This window comes from Thermobia domestica, chromosome 5 (genome assembly GCF_964235325.1).
Source record: "Thermobia domestica chromosome 5, izTheDome1.hap1.1, whole genome shotgun sequence".
NCBI classification, from domain to species: domain Eukaryota; kingdom Metazoa; phylum Arthropoda; class Insecta; order Zygentoma; family Lepismatidae; genus Thermobia; species Thermobia domestica.
Window position 1 is genome coordinate 8,978,208 of NC_137458.1, and position 21,066 is coordinate 8,999,273.

The following is a 21,066-nucleotide window of genomic DNA, read 5'->3' on the forward strand; positions in this document are numbered from 1 at the left end:
ATTTAAAAAAATGTAATTTTGTACACACAGTAGTTAAGTACTTTGATATCTATTTTAGGGGAGCCAAGTTTACCATAAAAGTTTATAATAGGTCACTGTTTCACTTTGTCCTTTTGAACAGTCGATTTTAAAGCTAGGTAGTACGTATACTCTTGAGTTAGTATCAAAAAGTTTTTTTTTCTTTCTTTTCTAGAAAGGGAACATCAGTCAAGAAGTTGACCCTAAACCCGAGATTGATATAAACTTTTGATTTCCTTCGATATTGTAATTTCATAATAATTTTATCTATTTATTCGTTTATATATTCGTAAAAGAATAAGATTAGGCCATAGAACTGTAAGGTTAATCTTCGTCGTAGAGCTTTGTTCGTTCTCTTCTAACAGAGGATTGTGTTCTGTTTTGTAGGAAGGATTGTTGGAAGATGGTGACGATTTCGCAGACTTTAGGGTAAAAGTATCCGAGCTTATTAAGGACGTAGTATTTATAGTTGGGTCATCGAATTGTTTCCGGCAACTGTTTCTTCACTTGCGAAGTCCAGGTGCCACATGGGACTCAAGTGAAGCAGCTCTCTTTATAATGCAGGCAGTAGCGAAGAATATTATTCCGTAAGTGTTTGCAAAAAATTAAGTTTAATTTTTCATTTTTATATAAAATCTAGCCCTTTTTCATTTTTATATAAAATCTAGCCCTTTTATTTTTTAAGCAGCATTTATTTCAGATCATCTTTTGTTATGTGTTTTTCTTTGACAGTTAGGTGGCAGTCAGTTTTCAGAAAGCCATACCTCAGGAAAACTTTCTAATTCTTTTTCAGGAAAATCCACTCCATAATAATCGTAACTCAATTAGTAGTTACAGTGTTTCCTTCAAAAGAACTCGAGGTAATCCGCTGGCACCCCTGCCTAAATTAAGATGAGTACCTGCTATAATTTTCGCTAATCTGTTGAAATATATTTTCTGAACTACAGGGTGTCTCAAAATATCGTTGAAGAATATGACGAAAATAAGAATTTGATTAAGGTTTCCGTCATCACTGACAGAGCCGCAAATTATTACAGTGTAGGCGAATATATTGAAACCATAGAGTTGATTTATTTGTTCATTGGATCAAAAGATCCAATATATTTCAATCAAAATGTTTCTTGTAGGTCTTATATCTGGAGAACTACATATAGTATAGCCAAACCCAAACTATCAGTTAACTCAGTATGATGTACTTGTTCCATAGAAAGTACGAAAACTCGATTTAGGGGCCGTTCAAAAATTTTGTAGCCCCTGATCCCAAAACTAATTACTGGCCCAGATTGCAATCTTTTTGATTTTTTGTTTTGTTTTCCTAAAATTCTTGTTTTAAAGAGTAAATTCTCTTAAATCTAAGATTGACATTAACTTTTACCGTTCAAACTACTGAGTTAAAACTTGTGTTGAAGCTTCTTAGCGAGTTATGAATAATTATAATACTTATTCTTCTTATTTTTTAAATGTTCAGAAAAAGAAAAAGAAATTACCTAAATTCACGGTCCAATTCATAAGAAAGGCACATTAAGAATTTTACTATAGGTAGGTAAAGAAATAAACGATTGTACCTAAATATTCGCAAAATAAAGATAATATCTTTTGTTCTTCATGGTTGGTTTTAGCGTTTAACGCCCCTTTTTAGTACCGCTCTGTATGAGAAATGGACGACAAATTTAACATGGAATCCTAGTCACATAAGCTCCACCGGAAATCTAGGTAATTAGGGCCTCCCTTATCAAAAGCTAAACACTACCCATGTAGGTACGAGAAGTTTCGTCTTTCTCTTCATGTCTTAAAATTTATCTATATATTAAAATGCTAGATTTATATGTTTGTGGTCAAGAAAAGTTTATATATTTGTGGCCAATCCTTTCGATAGTGAGTTCTCAGGAACTATAGGCTCCAGAAAGATGCCGTTTTCACTGATCGATTGCAAATTTTGTGTAGATTGTTTAATTCTAATTGAATATTTGAAAAAATGGCCGTTATTTCTTTATTACATTTTTAGGGGTACGCTGGAAGCGTGGAAATTTAAAAAAAATAAATTATTATATCCTACGAGTTATACATTCCAACACCACATATTTACGGGGTAAGTATGTCTCCGGCGTTTGTTTTATGGCCAAAATGATAATGAAAAACGAAGGATAACCATTTCTCCAGCCTAAGATGAATCTTCATTGGTTGGAATGTTTTGCCCAACAAACACCATATATCAATTACATTATAATTAATTGCGTGTGTAATATATTTGCTTATTACGTACTGCATGCAAGAATAAAGAAAAGACACTGATCATACATGAATTAGAAACTCCAACCTGAAGTAGGCTCAAATCTTGTAAACGATGCGAGATACTGAAAAAAATAATCGAAAAAAATCTCCCCTTTATGGTACCTCTAGCCGATTTTTATCAAGACGTCTTTCACTTGTGTCTGTAAAGGGACATGTAAAGATGTTGTGAGGAATGACAAGGAGATTTCTGCTCATATGTGAATGATGCACTGTGTAGAGAGCGCAGGTTCAGCTGGTTACGTAAGTATACATTCAATTAATACCTAAGTTTTGCTTCATTTAATATATTTCAGCCGTGGAGCTCAGAAGTAGAGCCTTACTTTTGAAGTTTATGCTAATATCCTATCATATATTTCATCACAATTCATTTGCCTGTATCATCGCTTCCATTAGCGTAAAAGTATAATCGCGGTACAGTAAACTTAAGGTTTGATTTTATTTTCAATACATTTCAGTGATAAACGTTTAAATTCCTCTCACTCGCATGGAAGCAGGCTTGAAATCAAAAGTAGTAAACATAAACCATCATCAGAAAACGTGAGGTAAGATGCAAAGAGCGCAATTCGCATGCTAGTTTGCACTTGTACAGGCATATCATAGATAGGGCTGTGCGATATCGGTAAAATAAGATATGTTTAAATGAATCCCAAAGTAAAGTCCGGGTAGGGAAATCTTTATTCACGAGCTTTCACGTCGAGAATGGTCTAAACAAAGGATATGCGTTGTCGCCATTACTATTCAACTTTGTCCTGGAATACGCTATAAAGAAAATCAAAGATAGCAACCAGGGCCTAGAGTTGATAGCAGCCAGGGCCTAGAGTTGAATGGTATTCACTAGGAGAACAATAGAAAGAAATGCAGATATCGTATTAAACGCTTGCAGGAGCATAGGTTTAGAAGTAAATGCAGAGAAAACTAAATACATACAAGTTCGTTGGGATCGCAATACGGCAAATTATAGATGCTTTAAAATATCAAATAATACTTTTGATAAACTGGATACTTCCAAATATCTAGGATCAATATTAACAGACGAAAACCATCTTCACGAAGAAATTAAATGGACTAAAAGCAGGGAATTCGTGTTATTATTCAGTTCAAAATCTCTTGTCGTCGCGAATTTTGTCGAGGAATTTGAAGCTTAAAATATATGAAACGATAATCATGTCTGTTGTTCTGTATGGTTGCGAAACATTGTTGCTCACTCTGACGGAAGAACGTAGATTGAAAGTATTTGAGAACGAGATCCTGAGACGAATATTCGGACCCAAGAGGAACGGGAATGGGGAATGGTGGAAACTTCATAATGAGGAACTACATAATTTATACAATTTACCAAACATTGTTAGGGTCATCAAACCTAGGACGCTCAGGTGGGCAGGTCATGTAGCTAGGATGGAAGAAAGTAGAAACGCTTTCAACGTCTTGACTGGAAGACCAATTGGAAAACGACCATTAGGAAGATCTAGGGGCAGATGGGAGGACAATATTAAGATGAATTTCGCAGAAATAGGAATACAAAATAGAAACTGGATCCAGTTGGCTAAGGATAGAAGTCAATGGAGAGCTTTTGTGAACGCGGCATTGAACTTTCGGGTTCCATAGGCCATAGAGATAGTTAGTTAGATGTCGGTAAAATATCAAAACTTGATCGATGTGTTAAAATATTGCCGGGGCCAGTGGCCTGATTCAGTAGGCGAGATGTTGTGGTGGGGAACGACGTATACTATGACGGTTAATCTCGATCGTGATGGTCTGAGCATCTGTCAACTGCTCTAGTCGTAGTTCGGATCCTATGTTGGTAGTAGATGTCGCCCTTCATAACCACGGTTTTGCATAACGACACAAAACACAAGAACTCGTATCGAAATGCCAAAAAAAAATCGAAATATTGAATATAGAAATATCGAAAAGGATTGAAATTTTCAAAAAATATTGAAATATTCAAAATATCAAAATACAGTAAAACCTCGTTAATCCGGACTAATTGGAGGGATAAGCTGACTTCATTAACTTATAATCTAAGAGAACAGTAGAAAGTAAACTAAAACTGTTTATCACAACACATTACCTTTATTATGGTGCAATTAACCCTTTTTCAATCCATGATAGGATTTCGTACCATAATGGAGTTGGTCAAATCAAACAGGGACCAAAGAACATCCCAGATGCGTTTTAGAACCAGATTTGGTCAACTTGTTGACGCCAAATGGTGGTGGTGGTCGGGGGTAACATTACATTTTTTTCTTGAGCAGGGTGTCTATCGGTCACGAAATCAGAAAACGGTCATGAAAGTCACGAAAAAGTCACAAAATTTAGCTTTTGGGTCACGATTTTTTTTAACTGTGCAAATGTAAGTACAGATTGGAAAATTTTGTTCTATAAAACATCAAAATTCAACACCAAAAATGTCTATGGTCGGCTTTAGACGCTACCAAATCGCAAGCAAAGTACGCTTGTATCGCATGGATGAAAATTCGGCCTAATTCGCACCCAAATTCGCGCTTGAAAATGTTAAGAAATTGTATGATTTTTTAAAGAAAAAGTCACAAATTCATTGTTCAATTGTAGTAGACACCCTGTTGAGGCAATTTTTTTCCCTCTCGTAGCTTTCAAGGTATTAGATTGAAATTTTGCGTACTCATTGTGACATCTAACTATTTATCAAATTTTTTTGAGATCCCTACGTCAACCCAGGCCCGGGACAGAGGAGCGCAACATTTTTTAAAAAAGCTCCGTGATTTAAAAGCTAAAAGATTTTCGAAAACGACTCCCGGTTTTTCCTCGATTTTCCTGTTTCAAGTGTATGATACGGACAAGCAAGTGGTACCGTTGGAAAGATTGCTCTATTGTGGAAAGAAAAAAAGAAGATATGAACCATGATCCTACGATAAATAGCAATGAAGCAGTACTTGCTTGACTGAAAGTCTAAAATTTACCTCAAAAAGCCAAGATCGTAAAAGATTTAAAGGGCATAGACATAAATACATATACTACTGTACAGTAAAATCTAAACCAATACAATGCATACAGTAAAATATTCGTAACCATCACGGAGCTATGTAACGAATGGAATTGTTGACTTCTGCTTACATTGGTAACCTTGCATTCTGCTTTTATTTATTTATTATTATTATATATTTTTTTCGTTTATCGGAATCCAGATCAACTGTTCTTTACTGTGTCGATACATCAATTAGTAATACTTTGTGATTTCGATATTTATATATTTGAGGATAGCGGTCGAGGAATCGAAATATCGCACAGCCTTAACCATGTACATAGTTGCTGCTGCTGTATACGAGTAAACACGTAACTGTATATAGTTGGTGAAGATGCATAGTTAAAGTGTAGATTGAGTTTCTGTATATACATGCTGAGAAAAAATTATACAAAGAAACACCTGGAGATAATTCTTTATATCAAATGAAACAGGAAGTTCTAATGAACGTAGGTTAATAATAATAACAAAGCACCTTACAGAATGTAAGCTAGCGAAAATATGAAACAATCATTGAGCGTAGATTATGAGACCTGAGTCAAGGGGTTCAATACATTATATACAGGCGGTGAATTGGGATTCCAGGACTTTTGATTTGATTTGATTTTGAGTTTAGCGTTCCTTTCAGCAGCGAGGCTATGTTGGACGTAGACCTACAGCTTAATGTGGAATCCGAACTACATGAGCTTCCGCCGGGAGTCGAACCTCCGCGGATCTCTCACGCCAAAGGCGCGTATGCTAACCGCTTAGCCAGGAGGGAGCGTAAGTGTGGGGGGAGGGGAGTGCAAGCAAGCTCTCGCTGGGGACTGTCTAAAGTGCCAGCGTTTGTGCAGGACAAACAACAACGACACTTGATTCTCTTCGTACTCATACTTTTTTCAAAAAAATATAACTAAAATAACGAGTAATTATTGAAATATCCAACAATTATTACATTTTTAGGATATTAGAAAATCATCTTGAACTGGATTTAGGTTATTTTCTGATCTGAACCAGTTTATGGAGAACGGGTGTCTTTACGTTGCAGGAGGGAACGAAACCCGGAATAAAATGAAAAAGTACTTCCTTTATCTACATCTTTGTATGACTCTTCCTAATTTTTCCTCCCATATTTCCTTTCTCTCTTTCTTTTGAACTTTTGCTAAGGGGACGCCGTTCTCTTGACTCCCCCTCATTTCCATCCTTGATTATATATAAACTAATACAGGTACTACCTCAATAACCCTATTTGCGAACCGTACTGTGCTATAGCGGACTTTGGAACAGTGAGTTTAATGGGTGCTTGGCTTTGTCTTCTAAAATTCGTAATGTAGACCTAGTTGCCCAAGTGTTCGGAAACGGACATTAGATCGATCTTGCCCTAGTTTGTTAGTACTCAAACCGCTTGAACGAAGTTCCATTATTTCCGAGCCTTATAACTCTGGAAGGAGACGTTACTCGACCCATTTTTATTGTGACTGTTCTATTTGATATAAAGAAGCACTTCGCAAAATTTGGTGATGGCATTTTTTTTTTTTCTTATTCTCAAAGTGGCGCATTATGGAGTATACCATTAACAATATTCACGATAGTAAGAGATATCTTAATCAATGTGGGTTCAGTGGGGCTTGATTTCTAGGCTACAACCTTTGTAAAGTAGTCTCTTACAGAATTTTGCCTAAATGTCATTCAAGGCAAACACAGGAGAAAATAACACAGTAATGTTAAATGATCTTGAGAGTAAGGTCAATTCCAAGGGGAAAGTGGGAAACTCTATTGAGTAGAGCGAGACGAACACAAACTGTCATTGCTCTATCCTTTTAGTCAAAGCGTAACGAATTGATATCTGCCAGTGGATTCTATATACTCATATTATTTTCGAAATAGTACATTCTTTGTTTCTCTCCCTGGTCCCTTTAAAAATGGAAAACCAAGAATATAAGTTTGGAGTACAGGGTGTTTCAAAATGAATATCAGGGATTTTAAGGCTTTGTATTATTTATTACAATTAAATTACTCATATAAATAATACATTAAATGAAAGAGCATCTCAAACATTTTTGTAAGCATGCACGCGTATGGACTGTTTCCTCTGTCTGCCGTTAGAAAGCGCTAGTAGCAAAGATGGCGACTAGTGAACAGAAAGCTTTTTGTGTTTTACATTTTGCAAAGACTAAATATATAGTTACAGTGCAACCCGTCCGTGTGCAGAATTTTAATGACACGCTTACTTACAACTACGTCCTTATCATTAGCAGTTGCTACAAGCTCTAAAGCCTACAGACTACAGTTTACGTGCCAACTTTGCAAATGAAATGTTGCTGCATGACGATAGAGATTTTCTGGATCGTGTCGGCTTCAGTGAGGAATCGACATTTCACCTAAGTGGCGATGTGAACACACATAATGTTCGCATCTGGAGATCAGCAAATTCCCACGAGATAGTACAGTTACAACGAGAATTCCCCTAAATTGAATGTGTTTTGAGCCTTATCCCAGCGGAAACTTTATAGGACTTTCACACCTATCGACTCGATGTGTGTACCGTGTGGCAAATGGTGCTCAAATTGAACACTTGTAGCAAAAACTGTTTGAGTTGCTCTTTCGTTTGAGATATTTATAATTGTACGTTAAATATAATAAATACTACAAAGCCTTAAGACCCCGATATTATTTCGAAACACCCTGTATATGAGGCCATATGTCAGTGTACAAGAATTCATATAAAGATAAATTTACAAAATAGAATTAAGGAGCATATCAAGGAATTGAAGCTACCTTGGATTGCCTAAAAATGTGTTAGAGAATAAACATACCATTGAAAAAAATGCAAGTTTGCATAATACCAAAACACATATTGAAAGAATTGTTTTTGAACCATTATATTTCGATTTTAAAAAAATCAAAATTTGGATCAAGATAACCTAAACAGAATATAGGATACTGTCTTGATCAGGAACACAGAGAAAGGACCCCGCTCAGAGCTTATGGAAATCCGGTTTCTGTTAAATTGGCTGGTATTGCAGTATGTTATGTATTTTGGACCCCTGATAAAAAAAATCTCAATGGGCACGCACCCCGAAAACCTCACGTTTTTAAGATATCCGCTGATTATTATCGTCACTTAAAAGCATACGCTCCCTCATAAACTGAAAATAATAATTAGATCGACAGTTTATCAAATCTGAATCAAATCAAAAAATCTGAATAAAATGTACATAAATGTTTTTTGAATCGCTGGATTCGATTATGTCATTCTCTTGACCCGACAAGGTGATTTAAAGGTCAAACGTGAAATACCGTTGGAAAAATCTGAAGACCTTCATAGATAGGGTCTTAGGGTAGCTGAAAAATAACTTTTCAAAGAATCGTAATCACTCCTACTGTAAGGATTTCAGCTCACTGACTTTAATATATATATATGGGGGATTGTATGTATGTATATGTGCATGTCTATGTTATCTACTTTATCCCCTTTCACCTTCGTCGGAAGCATCAAATAGTGGCATTTTTCCTTATTAAATTGTTGGTGCCCTGATAAATAAATTAATATAGTGGTCGTTAATTGATGCTGGATAAGACTGTACAATTGGCACGGTAAAATCGAGATCGTATAGATGATGTAAATTTATGCAGGCTAGGGTAGAAGCAGAGAATGTAGCAAGGCAAAATGCTGTGTGGCAAGACATTATCAAACCGATATCCCAGAATTCCCTCAATTTGATTTTGCGTTTCTTAATCGAATCACATTGGGTGTTTATCAGGTTGAACTAGATTCTTCGTATACCCGCATTCAAGGTTATTTAGACCATGAAAATACTGATATTTTTCAACTTGATTTGGGGGCCGCGGTGATTCAGTGGTTGAGCGTTCACCTCTGGTGCTTGGGGTCCCGGCTTCGATACCATCCCCCGCCAAGTGAACTTTGTGGTGGACAAACACCTTGTGCGTGGGTTTCCTCGGTGTTCTCCCGTTTCCTTTCACTTTCTTCATTCCACCCTTTCATTCATTTCTCACAATCACCGTTTCCTTTAGCCTAATCGGCATAACCGTGGGACGTAAAACTCAAAATATTTTATTTTTTTCAACTTGATAGAAATAGATTTGAGACAGGATTGTTACGTTTTAGAGTTCTTTCAAGATGTAGAAACGTTACTCGATATCAGCTTTGGATACGCTTTGCAGTAAAATGATGACGAATTGCCCGCCATGAAAGTAGATGATGATCCGATATTATTGTATTATTGTACTTGTAAGTCTGGTGCTAGAACATTAGGTTGTTGTGCACGTGTAGCCAGTGCCCTATGATTTTTAGAATGGGCTAGACATCAAATCAAATACTCTAGTCGAGCTCTACTAGAATACATACAATATGCTGCTAATCGTATTGTGAACAACGATGGAAATGAAGGGGAAATACTGGAGGTTGAAATTGAAAAATGATATGTGAGATGCAGAAAACAAATCTTTATTGGAGAAGACACCGCAAATGACTGACTGGAAAACTAAATGGACAGTATTAATGGTATATTCAGTTAACACCGATCTCGGATTCTGAATCAGCTATCCTAAAAAACTGTCTATGATTTTTTTCAGATTTTTCCGACAATTTTTCAAGTTTGACCTTGCAATGTCCCTGCAGTGACCTGAAATGATCTTGTCGAGTCAAAAGAATGACATAATCGGATCCAGCGACTCAAAAAATATTTTTGTACTTTTTGTTCAGATTTTTGTAACGTTCCCTCCCGATTTGACCTTCAAATGACCTTGAACCTGACCTGATGGAGGTTAATCGACCTCGGATTCGGTACCAGAGACCCCCAAAAACCCTCGAATACTCTGCTGAGACTCGTTCATATCTCATTGATGAACTGTCGATCTAATTATTATTTTCAGTTTACGAGGGAGCGTATGCCTTTAAGTGACGATAATAATCTCAAAAACGGGGGTTTTCGGGGTTCGTGCCCATTGAAACTTTTTATCAGGGGACCAAAATAATAACATAATTACAATACCAGCCAATTTAACGGAAACCGGATTTCCATGATCTCTAAGCAGGGTCCTTTAGTACGTGTATTAAAATTAATAATAATATCCTTGAAGTAATACTAATCGTTAATTCAGGACGAAAGTGATCCCAGGAAAAAAAAAAAAAAAAAAAAAACATGCTTGGCGATTTTCTCAGTTGACCGAAGGAGAGTATAAGATCACGCAGGAGAAAGTGTTTTTCCTGCGAAAGGTATCCGCTCGGATTATTAGTTGTATTCAGTTGCTTACATACTTACTGAAGAAGATACTCGTTGCAGGTGAGAACTTTCAACATATTGAAAATTGTACGCAGCAGAAAAGTAGGCGAAAACCTTTTTTAATGAATTAATTGTTTCATGTCTTTTGGTATTGAGTGGGGTTCGATACAGGCAATAGTTCGAAAAATGAAGAAAAAGTAACTCCTTAACAGGAACCCAAAGCATCTATAAGATAATTATTTTTGCTTATTTATTTATTTTTTGTGCAGTACTATTACCTAGTATATTCCAATAAGCGACATTTTGTGCTCACCTAGTTTATACAGAGTGTTTCAATACAACACTGACAACGTTTGGGAGGTGATTCCTGACACCAAGATAAGACAGAAAGTATAGATCGACCTGGTTGCATAAATGCTTCCTTTTTGAGTTATAGGCTGCAGAAAACATGAAAAAATGAACTTTAAAGGCCCATTGCTCCAAAACTATGGGATCTACTGTAGTCGGGTCGGGATTTCACTTAAAAACTAGTATGTGCCCTATCCATGTATCCAAGTTGCAGAATCCTGTGGCACTTCAACAACAATTTTTATAGAGGTAGTTGGTGAGTACTTCAAATTATGTTCCCGTAACCAAATTATCTCTGTAATAAATTGTTGCGTGAGTACCTTAATATTCTGAATCATGTATGTTTGGATAAGGCACATATTAGTTCCTAAGTGAAGTCTTTTTTCCGACTACGGTAGGTCCCATAGTTTTGAAACTACAGACCTTTAAAATTGATTTTTTCATGTTTTCGGGAACCTATAACTCCAAAAGGAAGCATTTGTGCACCCAGGTTGGTCTGTAATTTTTGTCTTATCTTGGTGTCAGGAATCACCTCGCAAACGTTGTCGGTCTTGTTTTGAAACACCCTGTATATATGTAAATTTGAAAACAGTTTCAAGCACCAAGTCCCAGAATCAGATTTTTTTACTTCGGGGCCAGCAGCATTCACTAGCCTATTAAATAACATGTGAAATATGCATAATATGTATGCACATTGCCCCCGTGCGCGTAGAATATGTCGCTTAAAGTGTTAAGAGGGGGTCGCACTTGGTTTGACATTCAGTGTTGTTCAAAGCAATGAAAAAGCAAGTTTGGACCAATGATATAGTACTAATACATCAGTATCATGCAGCAAAGTTTTCAGTATTTTCAAGAGACTGTTTATCACTGCATGATTTATCAAAATGTCAATCATGACGTCATCAAACGTGACTTTTTTTTTCCAGTGGTAGTCATTGTGTCGAAAGTATAAGTTAATTTATTTCATAGTATTTTGCAAGTAACTGGATCGTTTTAGTATTTTGCAAGTAACTGGATCGTTTTTTTCTCCAAAACAAAAGATTTTTCTTTTCTTTTATTTCGAAAGGTAGGAGAGACAGTTACTGTCCTCATCTTGAATGCAGAAAATTCATCTCTCGCTAGCGCTTGAGCTAAATAGAATTGATATAGTGTTGTATTGGGAGCATTGTAAATGCTTAACTTAATTTAAATTCATCACTTAGGATGTTGCATTTAATTAGTTGCTTTTCTTTCCTTAATTTTCTAAGTAGATAACAGGCAAAAAGTAATAACTACATGTTACAAAGTACTTTAGAATAATATTTTCAAGATACTATTTATTCATAAACATAAGTAAGGGACAATCAAATGATATTATGATTTTTGATCAATGCAGTTTCGATAGGCATTTGAAATTTCGTACAGTATCTCTTTGCGGGCTAAGTGGCTATTACGCGTGCTTGGATAGAAGTGCTTGGATCGGATATAAACCCGAGTGATGGATTTGGATCTCACTTCAAGTAATATGTTCTCTTTGCTGAAAGGAACATTGAACTCCCGTCATTCAATCAAATATCGCAGTGTGGTGTAGTTATTGTTGCTCTAGAGAAGATGCAGTCTCCAAGCAAAAGGGAAGGAAGTTGATCTCATCCCCAATGAGCAACGATTCATACTCGCTGCATAATACATGTGTGTTGTTCAATGCTGACGTGAACATTTGAATGGACGAATGTGTTCTCTCGGTTAATTTAACCCAATTTTTCTCCTTAGTTCTCCAGATACGAGTCACGGCTCCTCTCAACAAAATGTAATTACTCCAATATACGTAGTACGGGGAAATGTATTATGCAATTTATGGGGCTGTCTTGAGTATACGTCTCTCCAGCATTATCAGCCCAAAAAACGTGCAGTTTCTAGGTGTTTTAAATTAAGGAAAAGATAGTTTGTGATACTGCTCAGACTATTGCTGTCTCAAGAGGGTAATGTTGTACTTATTATCCATAATTATTCGTATCGTACTCCATAAGTAATCAGAACATTAGTGTACTCTAAATATCAATTGCAAACACTTATTTTCGTGTAAAATCGTAATTTAATATGTAACTATTATGTAAACATCTTAGGCACCTTTAAGAATAATCCCATCAATTATACGTATAAATATCTATATGCAATGTCCTAACAATAATTCCTTTTTTAATCTTAAAATTATTTCTGTTTATCTGACAGTCCCACAGACTATATTTCTAGCTACCCCAGTTAGTTGTATGTATAATTTGCACATTTACTATACAGACTTACAATAAAATTATTTGTAAATCTGTAAGTTACCGTAATTTTATGATACATCATCTTCTTTCTCACCTCTACATAGAAATTTTAGAACTTTTCTTTCCCTGGGAGAGCTGTTTTATACTTTGATAAGGTCTCTTCTTTGTAACTGCATCTAGATAGTTTATCCTTGGTCTTCCTCTTCCTGCTTTTTCTTCTGCCTTTCCCTCTGTCAACACAGTAATCCAGTCGGAGTGCCGAATAAGATGGACAAGCATGTTGTTTCTTCGTTTTCTTATTATCTTCATGATCTGTCTTCCTTCATTAACTTCCTGTAGTACGTCTTCATTCCTTTCCCTTTCGGTCCATCATATGCGCAGCATTGTGTGCCAATACCACATTTCAAATGCTTCCAGCTTAGGTATTTCAGCTTTTCTCAATGTCCACGTCACTGATCCGTAAAGCGCCACGCTCCATACCATGGTCTTAATAAATCATTTTCGAATGTCCAACGACACATTTCTTGATGTTAGCAGTTCTCTTTTCCTATTGAATGCTTGTTTACCGTACGCTATTCTGGAACTTACTTCTTTTTCACTTCATCCGTCCGAGGATATTAGACTTCCTAAATAGGGGAAGGTCTTAACGTCTTCGATTTTCTCTCCCTCTAGCCATACACTTGCCCCTTCCTGTTCTGCTCTTGTGCACTTGATCACTTTGATTTTCTTCCTATTTATCTTCATTTTGCATGTTTTTTTTTTCTCAGTTGATACATACAAATGTAAAAATTTTGATATTCACTAGTACTACATTAGTATTTCAAGACTAGACGTTGGGGAATAGACTTGTAGGATCATGAAAAACTGATATCGCAGTTGAGTCATAGTTTTTGTCTCTTCCCTCAGTATCTCATTAACACTTCAAGTTCGGTTGTCGTTTCCTCGCGTTGCTTGATCATGACCTCATTCTAGTATACTTACAGTTCTTGTTAGTTGAAAGCGTGTCTACAGTCGGGAATTGTGAGATATACCCAGGACGTCTGCTACCTTTCACTTCTCTCTCCTGCGTTAATTCTGCTAATGCCTCTTCACAACATCATGGTCTGGTGGCATTGTTCTTGGCCAACACTTCACTAAGCCAGTTCATAATCATTTCCGCACTGTCAGCGTTACACTACTGGATTTCCATCTCATGTGATTTTGCATTTTAGTACGTTCTGTTAATCTTGCTTCCTGGCGTTATCTACTGAGGGAATGCCAATGATTATTGGACAATGACCAGAGTCAGGCTTAACATCTTTTCCCGTTTTCTGTATTGTAGTTGAGCTACCCTACATTTTTATTTCAAAAGTTATTGGCCACAATTTATATTTTCTGTAATAATTGCTCACATCTCAAGAAGAAAATAATTGTATGAGACATCAGAACGACAACCTGATCCTCAAAATATCGTTTAACACCACAAATTTCGTCTGTTCTTCAGATATCCTGCAGTAAAGGTTAATTTAGGGTGAAAATGACAGGAAGGTGAATGAAAATTAATAAATAAGGAAAGAAACACCAAAGAAAAGTAATGAACTAAACTAAAGAAACAGTGATTCCTCCATTACGTTTTTCTGACTTGATTTTTTTAAAAATATATGTTTCATCTTGTTTTTCGCATGGAATCATAATTTTGAGGACAGGAATTTGAGTGAATCCATTTTTTTTTTTTAAATTCAGATTGTCAATATTATTACTTAACTGTAAATTTTGTCGTTTTAGTGTAGACATTTTCAAAATCCTGTCTTCCTGTTTAAAAGCGTGACGATTTGTTTTCAGTGTTTTTTGTAGACCAAGTTACATATATTCGAAGTGGGGTACAGATAAACCTGAAACTGGTGGCCATTGTAATCGCTTCCATGATGATTTATATTTCGTTTGTCATGTAGGTCTGAAAAATTTAGTGGATGTAAGATTCTTTAGTAACTAAAAATTCTTTCTGGGATATGTATATATATATACGAGGGTCATGTAACTCGAAGTGGCAACATAAATGTGAAATGAAATGTAGTGAATCACTCATATCAAGAAGCTTACAGTCCTTCGATGTAGTCTCCGCCAGCCTGTTGAATCCTTCGCCAGATGTCTGGTAACCGTTGAATACCTGTCGAAAACCAACGTGAGAGGGTGTTGACAGTGCGTTAAGGCACGAACAATTCTGGGAATTTCTCTGAAACGTTTGCAGGGGCTCATATCTGGAGAGTATAGCGGGTGCTTCAGTACCTCCCAACCCCATCTCGTAACAGAGTTTGTACTGGATGGGTTGTATGGCATCTGGCATTGTCGTGTAGGGGAATTGGTCCAGACTCCAGGAGGTGTGGACGTTTGCGCTGCAATGCTAGTCGTAAATGGCTACTGAGGTGTGAAGCATAGTATGCAGCATTAACGGTAACGCCCGGTGGAACTTGATGTGACAGGATAATGCCTTCGTGGTCGAATGTCATTACATCAACACCTTCACGTTTGCTGGCTCTTGTCTAAGCTTTGTCGGTCGTGGAGATTCTGAGTGGCGCCTTCACTCGACTGACGTTTCAATTCAGGCTCGTAGGATCTTCCCCACGTTTTGTCACGTGCAATAATGCGGTGTAAGAAGTCATCACCTTCTCATTGTAACGTTGAAGGTGTAGGCGCGCACGTTCCCACGTATGCCATTTTTGAACCTCCGTCAGAGCATGAGGTACCCATCTGGCTGCAATTTTCCGCATGCCAAGATCGTGTGTTAGCATGCGGAACAATGATCCGGAAGAAATGTTCAGCTCCTGCGCCAATTCACTACAAATCCAGCGCCGATCACCGTCAAGCGGTGTCCATAGTCTTGCAAGATGAATTTCATCCGTAGCCATTCGCATATGCCCTTCACCATGCATTTTATCTGTTGATTGTCGTCCCGCCTGAAATGCTGCAACCCATCTCGCCACTGTCCGATACGGTAGAGCAGCTTCACCACAGGCCTCTACTAATCCTCTGTGAATCGTTCTAGCATTTCGCCCTCGTGCCACCTGGAATTTGATAAACACACGCTGTTCTGTACGCGCGAACATTGCGTTAGGGTGGTATTTCACACAACAATCACTTTAACAATGTCTATTCGCCACATACACCGTAATATGGGACCTCAGCAGCGTTGAACTGACTAGTACACGTCCACGGAACACACTACGTTCGTCATTTGTCTCCTGTCTACACGACACTTCAATCATAGCAGTGTTGCCAATTTGAGTTGAATGACCCTCGTATATATATATATGTATATATATATATATATATATATATATATATATATATATATATATATATATATAAAATTGAAAATCACTATGTTTATGACTAAATCTCCTGAACCGCCCGAACGATCTCGATCAAATTTGTAACATGGATGAGGTTCGAGGCTGGGCTGGTTTTAGGCTATTCACTTTGATGGTAGAACTGAGGGGAGGGGGAGGAGAAGGGGTATAATAAAATAAATAAAACTTAATAACTCCTGAACCACTCGACCGATCTTAGTCAAATTTTCAACATAGATGAGGTTCAGGCGTGGGATCGTTTTTATGATTTAAATTTGACGGTGCAACGTAGGAGTAGAGGAGGAAAGGAAGATATATTAAAATCAATTTATATAAGACTGAAAGTGACTATTTTTGTAACTTAATAATTATTGAACTATCCGACTGATCTCAATCAAATTTTCAAGAAACATGAGGTTCGGATCTGGAAACATTTTTGTAATTTCACTTTAACGGTAGATCCTAGGGGAGGGGGACGTATAGATAAAAAATAATAAAACCTAATAACTTTTGAACCACCCAACCAGTCTCGATCAAATTTTCAACATATATGAGGGTCGGGCCTCGGGTGTTTTTTTATCGTATCACATTGACGAGCCAACGTAGGGAGGGGGGAGGGAGAGATATATGTAAAAAAAAAAAAAATGACTGGCTTTGTGACTTCATCACTCTTGAACCAACCGACTGATCTCAATCAAATTTTCAACACACATGAGTTTAGGGGCAGGGATTACTTTAGGCTATTCACTTTGACGATGCAACCTAGGGGAGGGGGAGAGAAATTTAAATATTATCAAAAATGACCGATATTAGTGTTGAATTCATAGTTTTCGGGGTCGATTAGAGAAACAGTGACACTTCTTATACTGTTTCAATCTAAGTTCAGCCCTGATAGTTGGGAGGGGAAGGGTACAACGTAGGGGAGAGGAATAAACATTTAAAAATGATCGAAAATGACAAATATTAGTGTCGAATCCATTGTTTTAGGAGTAGCTGAGATTAACAGTCACAATTCTGATGCCGTGTGCCGCAGCACGGAGGAGGGGGAGCTATATGTAATAATGATCGAAAATAACCAATACCAGTGTCTAATCCATAGTTTTCGGGATCATTCAGATGAACAGTGACATTTCCGATCCCATTTAAATTCAAATTCAACCCCGCAACTTGAGGGAAGGAGAGGAAGAGATATTTAAAAATGATCGAAAATGACCGATATTAGTGCCGAATCCACATTTTCGGGGGTCGCTGAGATGAACGGTGACACTTTCGATGCCATGGTCCGCAAGAAGGCGGAGGAGGAAATATATATATATATATATATATATATATATATATATATATATATATGTATATATATAAATGGTCAAAAATGATCGATATTAGTGTTGAATCTATAGTTCTTGCGTTCGCCAAGACGAACAATGACACTTGTGATGCTGTTTAAATTCATTTTCAGCCCCAACACTTGGGGGTTGAGGAGGGGTAGTATACCTAGGTACATTAAAATGATCGAAAATGAGCAATATCAGTGTTGAATCCATAATTTTCGAGGTCACTAAGAGGAACATTGATACTTACGATGCAATATAGATCCAAATTCAGCCATACAACTTTGGGAATTGGGGAAGAGGGACATCATACTTCAGCATAAAATTATCGTAAAGTTATTATGAAATTTACAACATCGTATTATATAATATTCGGAACTTGGTGACAAGCTACATGGTTCGTATCATAAAATATAAATATAAAAAGGTAAGAAAAATGGCAATAAAATACTTGAGATACAAAGGTGTGCATTTAAATTATTTATTTCAACCCAGCGAAGCGGGTAATTTTGTGTATATATATATATATATATATATATATATATATATATATATATATATATATATATATTAAATCGAAGTAGACCTGCTTCGATTACCGTATTTGTTTCTTGAAAATGGGTGTTAACAATAATGTTTACTTCTTTGTGTTTTACATATTCATTGAAGAGATGGTATATTTGGAACAGTGTATACAGAAATGTTACAGCTGGTACGCAATGTTTATATCAAATTTTCTGTACATACTCATTTGCAGATTGTTAAAAGTGGTTTTCTTCTTGTATATATATTTCAATCATGTAATCTTATGCAGCCTTGAAAGGTTCAGACTATAAGTATTCTACCTCCCATAATGGCGTTAAAAAAAAATTACAAAGTACGTTAGTATTGCTGGTATATACGGGTATTAATTTCTGATATTTCTTTGTGTCGACAGTGAGGAGAACGATGTGGTTCCAAAAGTTGTAGAGGCCATATTGCATCTGCCGGAGAATACTCATATAGCAGTAAGGCATACTTCAGTATTACTTTTGGGTGAGCTGTGTGAATGGATTGAAAAGCATCCCGAGTCGTTAGGTAAGAAAAATGGCATGAAATTTTAGTTGATCGTCCCACGGATATGTCGTTTAGGCTAAAAGAAACCGATGTTCTATGAAAATGAATGATTTCTGATTTTGTTCTCTCCCACCGGAAATCGAACCCGGGACCACATGCACCATAGGCGCACGCCCTAGCAACTAGACCAACGAGAAGGGCTATAAAAGAGATAATTGAGCTATTACTAATCAGTACACCAACTGAAAACACAAAATGCGTAACATTTCATACATATGGTTGCAATCCTAAGCATGATTTTGGTTATGTAAAGGTTCAGATAAAAGTAATTTTAAAGCTTAATTTTTGAAAAATTAGCTGTTGTTAGTCTAATTATACAAGAGGTATTCAATAAGTTTTGCATAGATGGTTATAATATTATTTGTTGCAATATGGTGATTAAATTTTAGGTAAACATACTCTGATTCTTTGGCTACAAGACCATGTTATTTAATGTAGTCTCAATCTGCTGTGATGGATTGCGTCCAACGTTCTTTCCTTGCCTTAAATGCACTTTGGTTAAATTCAAGTGGCTGACTTTTACACCATTGTTTCACACAAGAAATGAGGGCCTTGTCACTGTCCATTGTTTTTCCTCACTGGTGGGCCTTCAGATCGCCAAACAGAAAGAAATCCGAAGGAGCCAAGCCCGGATTATAAGGAGGCTGGGGGACGACTTCCCATCCCATTTTCATGATTTTCTGCTATGTCATCATGGCTGTTCATGATAAAGTTTGGTGGGCATGGCATAATAGAGTTTAATGACCTTATCGTACAGCGCCGGTCTATTGGTCTGGAGAGCACGTCGTACCTTATCCAGTGACAAACAATTTGCTCCGTGTTAATTGTGAAGCCGTGTTCTAAGAAGTCTATAAAAATGACAGACACCGCACTGATCTCAGAAAAACGAGGTCATGATTTTCTGGCCTGATCTGGAAAGTCTAGGTTTTATAAACCGCTGCACCCAACATTGGATACTGGCGCGATCCAATGTGCGATCCCCATAAACCGGAAGCAACTTCCTATGAATTGGTGTAGCTGATTCATGCCTGGTTTTGAACAGGAATTACATTACCAACTGCTGTAAAGGATCAAAATATGTCCTCCCAAAATTTCCTCATAATACTGTAACTAATAAAAATATTATACCATCTGTGCAAAACTTACTGAATGTCCTGTGTAATAACCAAGAATTATATTTATTGTTTTAATTTTTATTTCTAGCAACAATGAGAAGCTAGGAATGTCAACAACAGATATTTTAGAGAGTAAAAAGTTGTTTTCTTACATACCTATACTGAAGTTTCAAGAATTAAAATAAAGTAACTGTAGTTCTGTATGGAACCCAACAATTAAAACAACACTACAGTATCGAAATAGTGAAGCTTAACGGTTTTATGGTCAGTGTCCAGTTTAGCAATTCATCATCTGTTTCAATTGAGAAGAATCATCTTTGGTGCGTGAGGTCTCGTGTTCGATCCCAGCTCTTCCCACGTAGGCTTTGTGGTGGACAAATACCGAGTGCATGAGTTTTCCCATTTCTTCCCAACGTCTTTCATATCGCCATTTCGTTCATTACTTTCATCACAATCTCCCTTAGTCCCATAGACTGAGAATGACGTAGATGACTAGATTTAATTCTCAAGCATTTTGAGAATCGAGCAAACTGGAAACGAATCCTCAAAAATGTCGTAAGCGGGAAAAGATGAAGCAGCTTAGGTGCTTGTATTACTTTATACTAGCTTATGAAGTTACTTTATTGTATGAAAAGGTAAATACATGAAAGTAAAGAGCATTTGATTTCAGTTTATTGGTAATAAATGTTAACAGATATTCAGAAAATACGTTATTTACAATAAGGTATTTGCGTTTCATTATTTATGTTAAAAAAATTCTTTATTTCTTCTTTAAAGAAAAGCATAATTTACAGTGAGATAAAGCATAATGTGGATTACTCTGTTAAGTACTAAGTGATACAATGGAATGTATATCTATTAGCAATAAGTAAAATTTCTATCATATTTAAACGTTCAAAATCATAAAAACTGTGAACCCATTCCGTGACGTAATCCTACCAATAAAGTGGGAAGAGAAGGAAAACGTACTATGAAATTACAGATTTGTCCCATCACGTTTGTTCTGCAAGATGGAGAAACGGAGAATTTCACACTCCATGTCTTC

General features: G+C 36.6%; 1 protein-coding gene across 2 annotated transcripts in view; it reads left to right on the forward strand.

The window, feature by feature from the left end:
- The window catches only part of Tnpo-SR (transportin 3), a 151,474-nt gene that overhangs the window by 69,077 nt on the left and 61,331 nt on the right, over positions 1-21,066 (forward strand). The window contains exons 8-10 of one of the 2 annotated variants that reach the window (XM_081758167.1): positions 406-605; positions 2,766-2,852; positions 18,728-18,867. In XM_081758167.1, coding sequence (XP_081614293.1) covers positions 406-605; positions 2,766-2,852; positions 18,728-18,867 — 427 coding nt within the window. The remainder of the gene's footprint in view (positions 1-405; positions 606-2,765; positions 2,853-18,727; positions 18,868-21,066) is intronic. The other variant, XM_081758168.1, reaches the window with a different exon arrangement.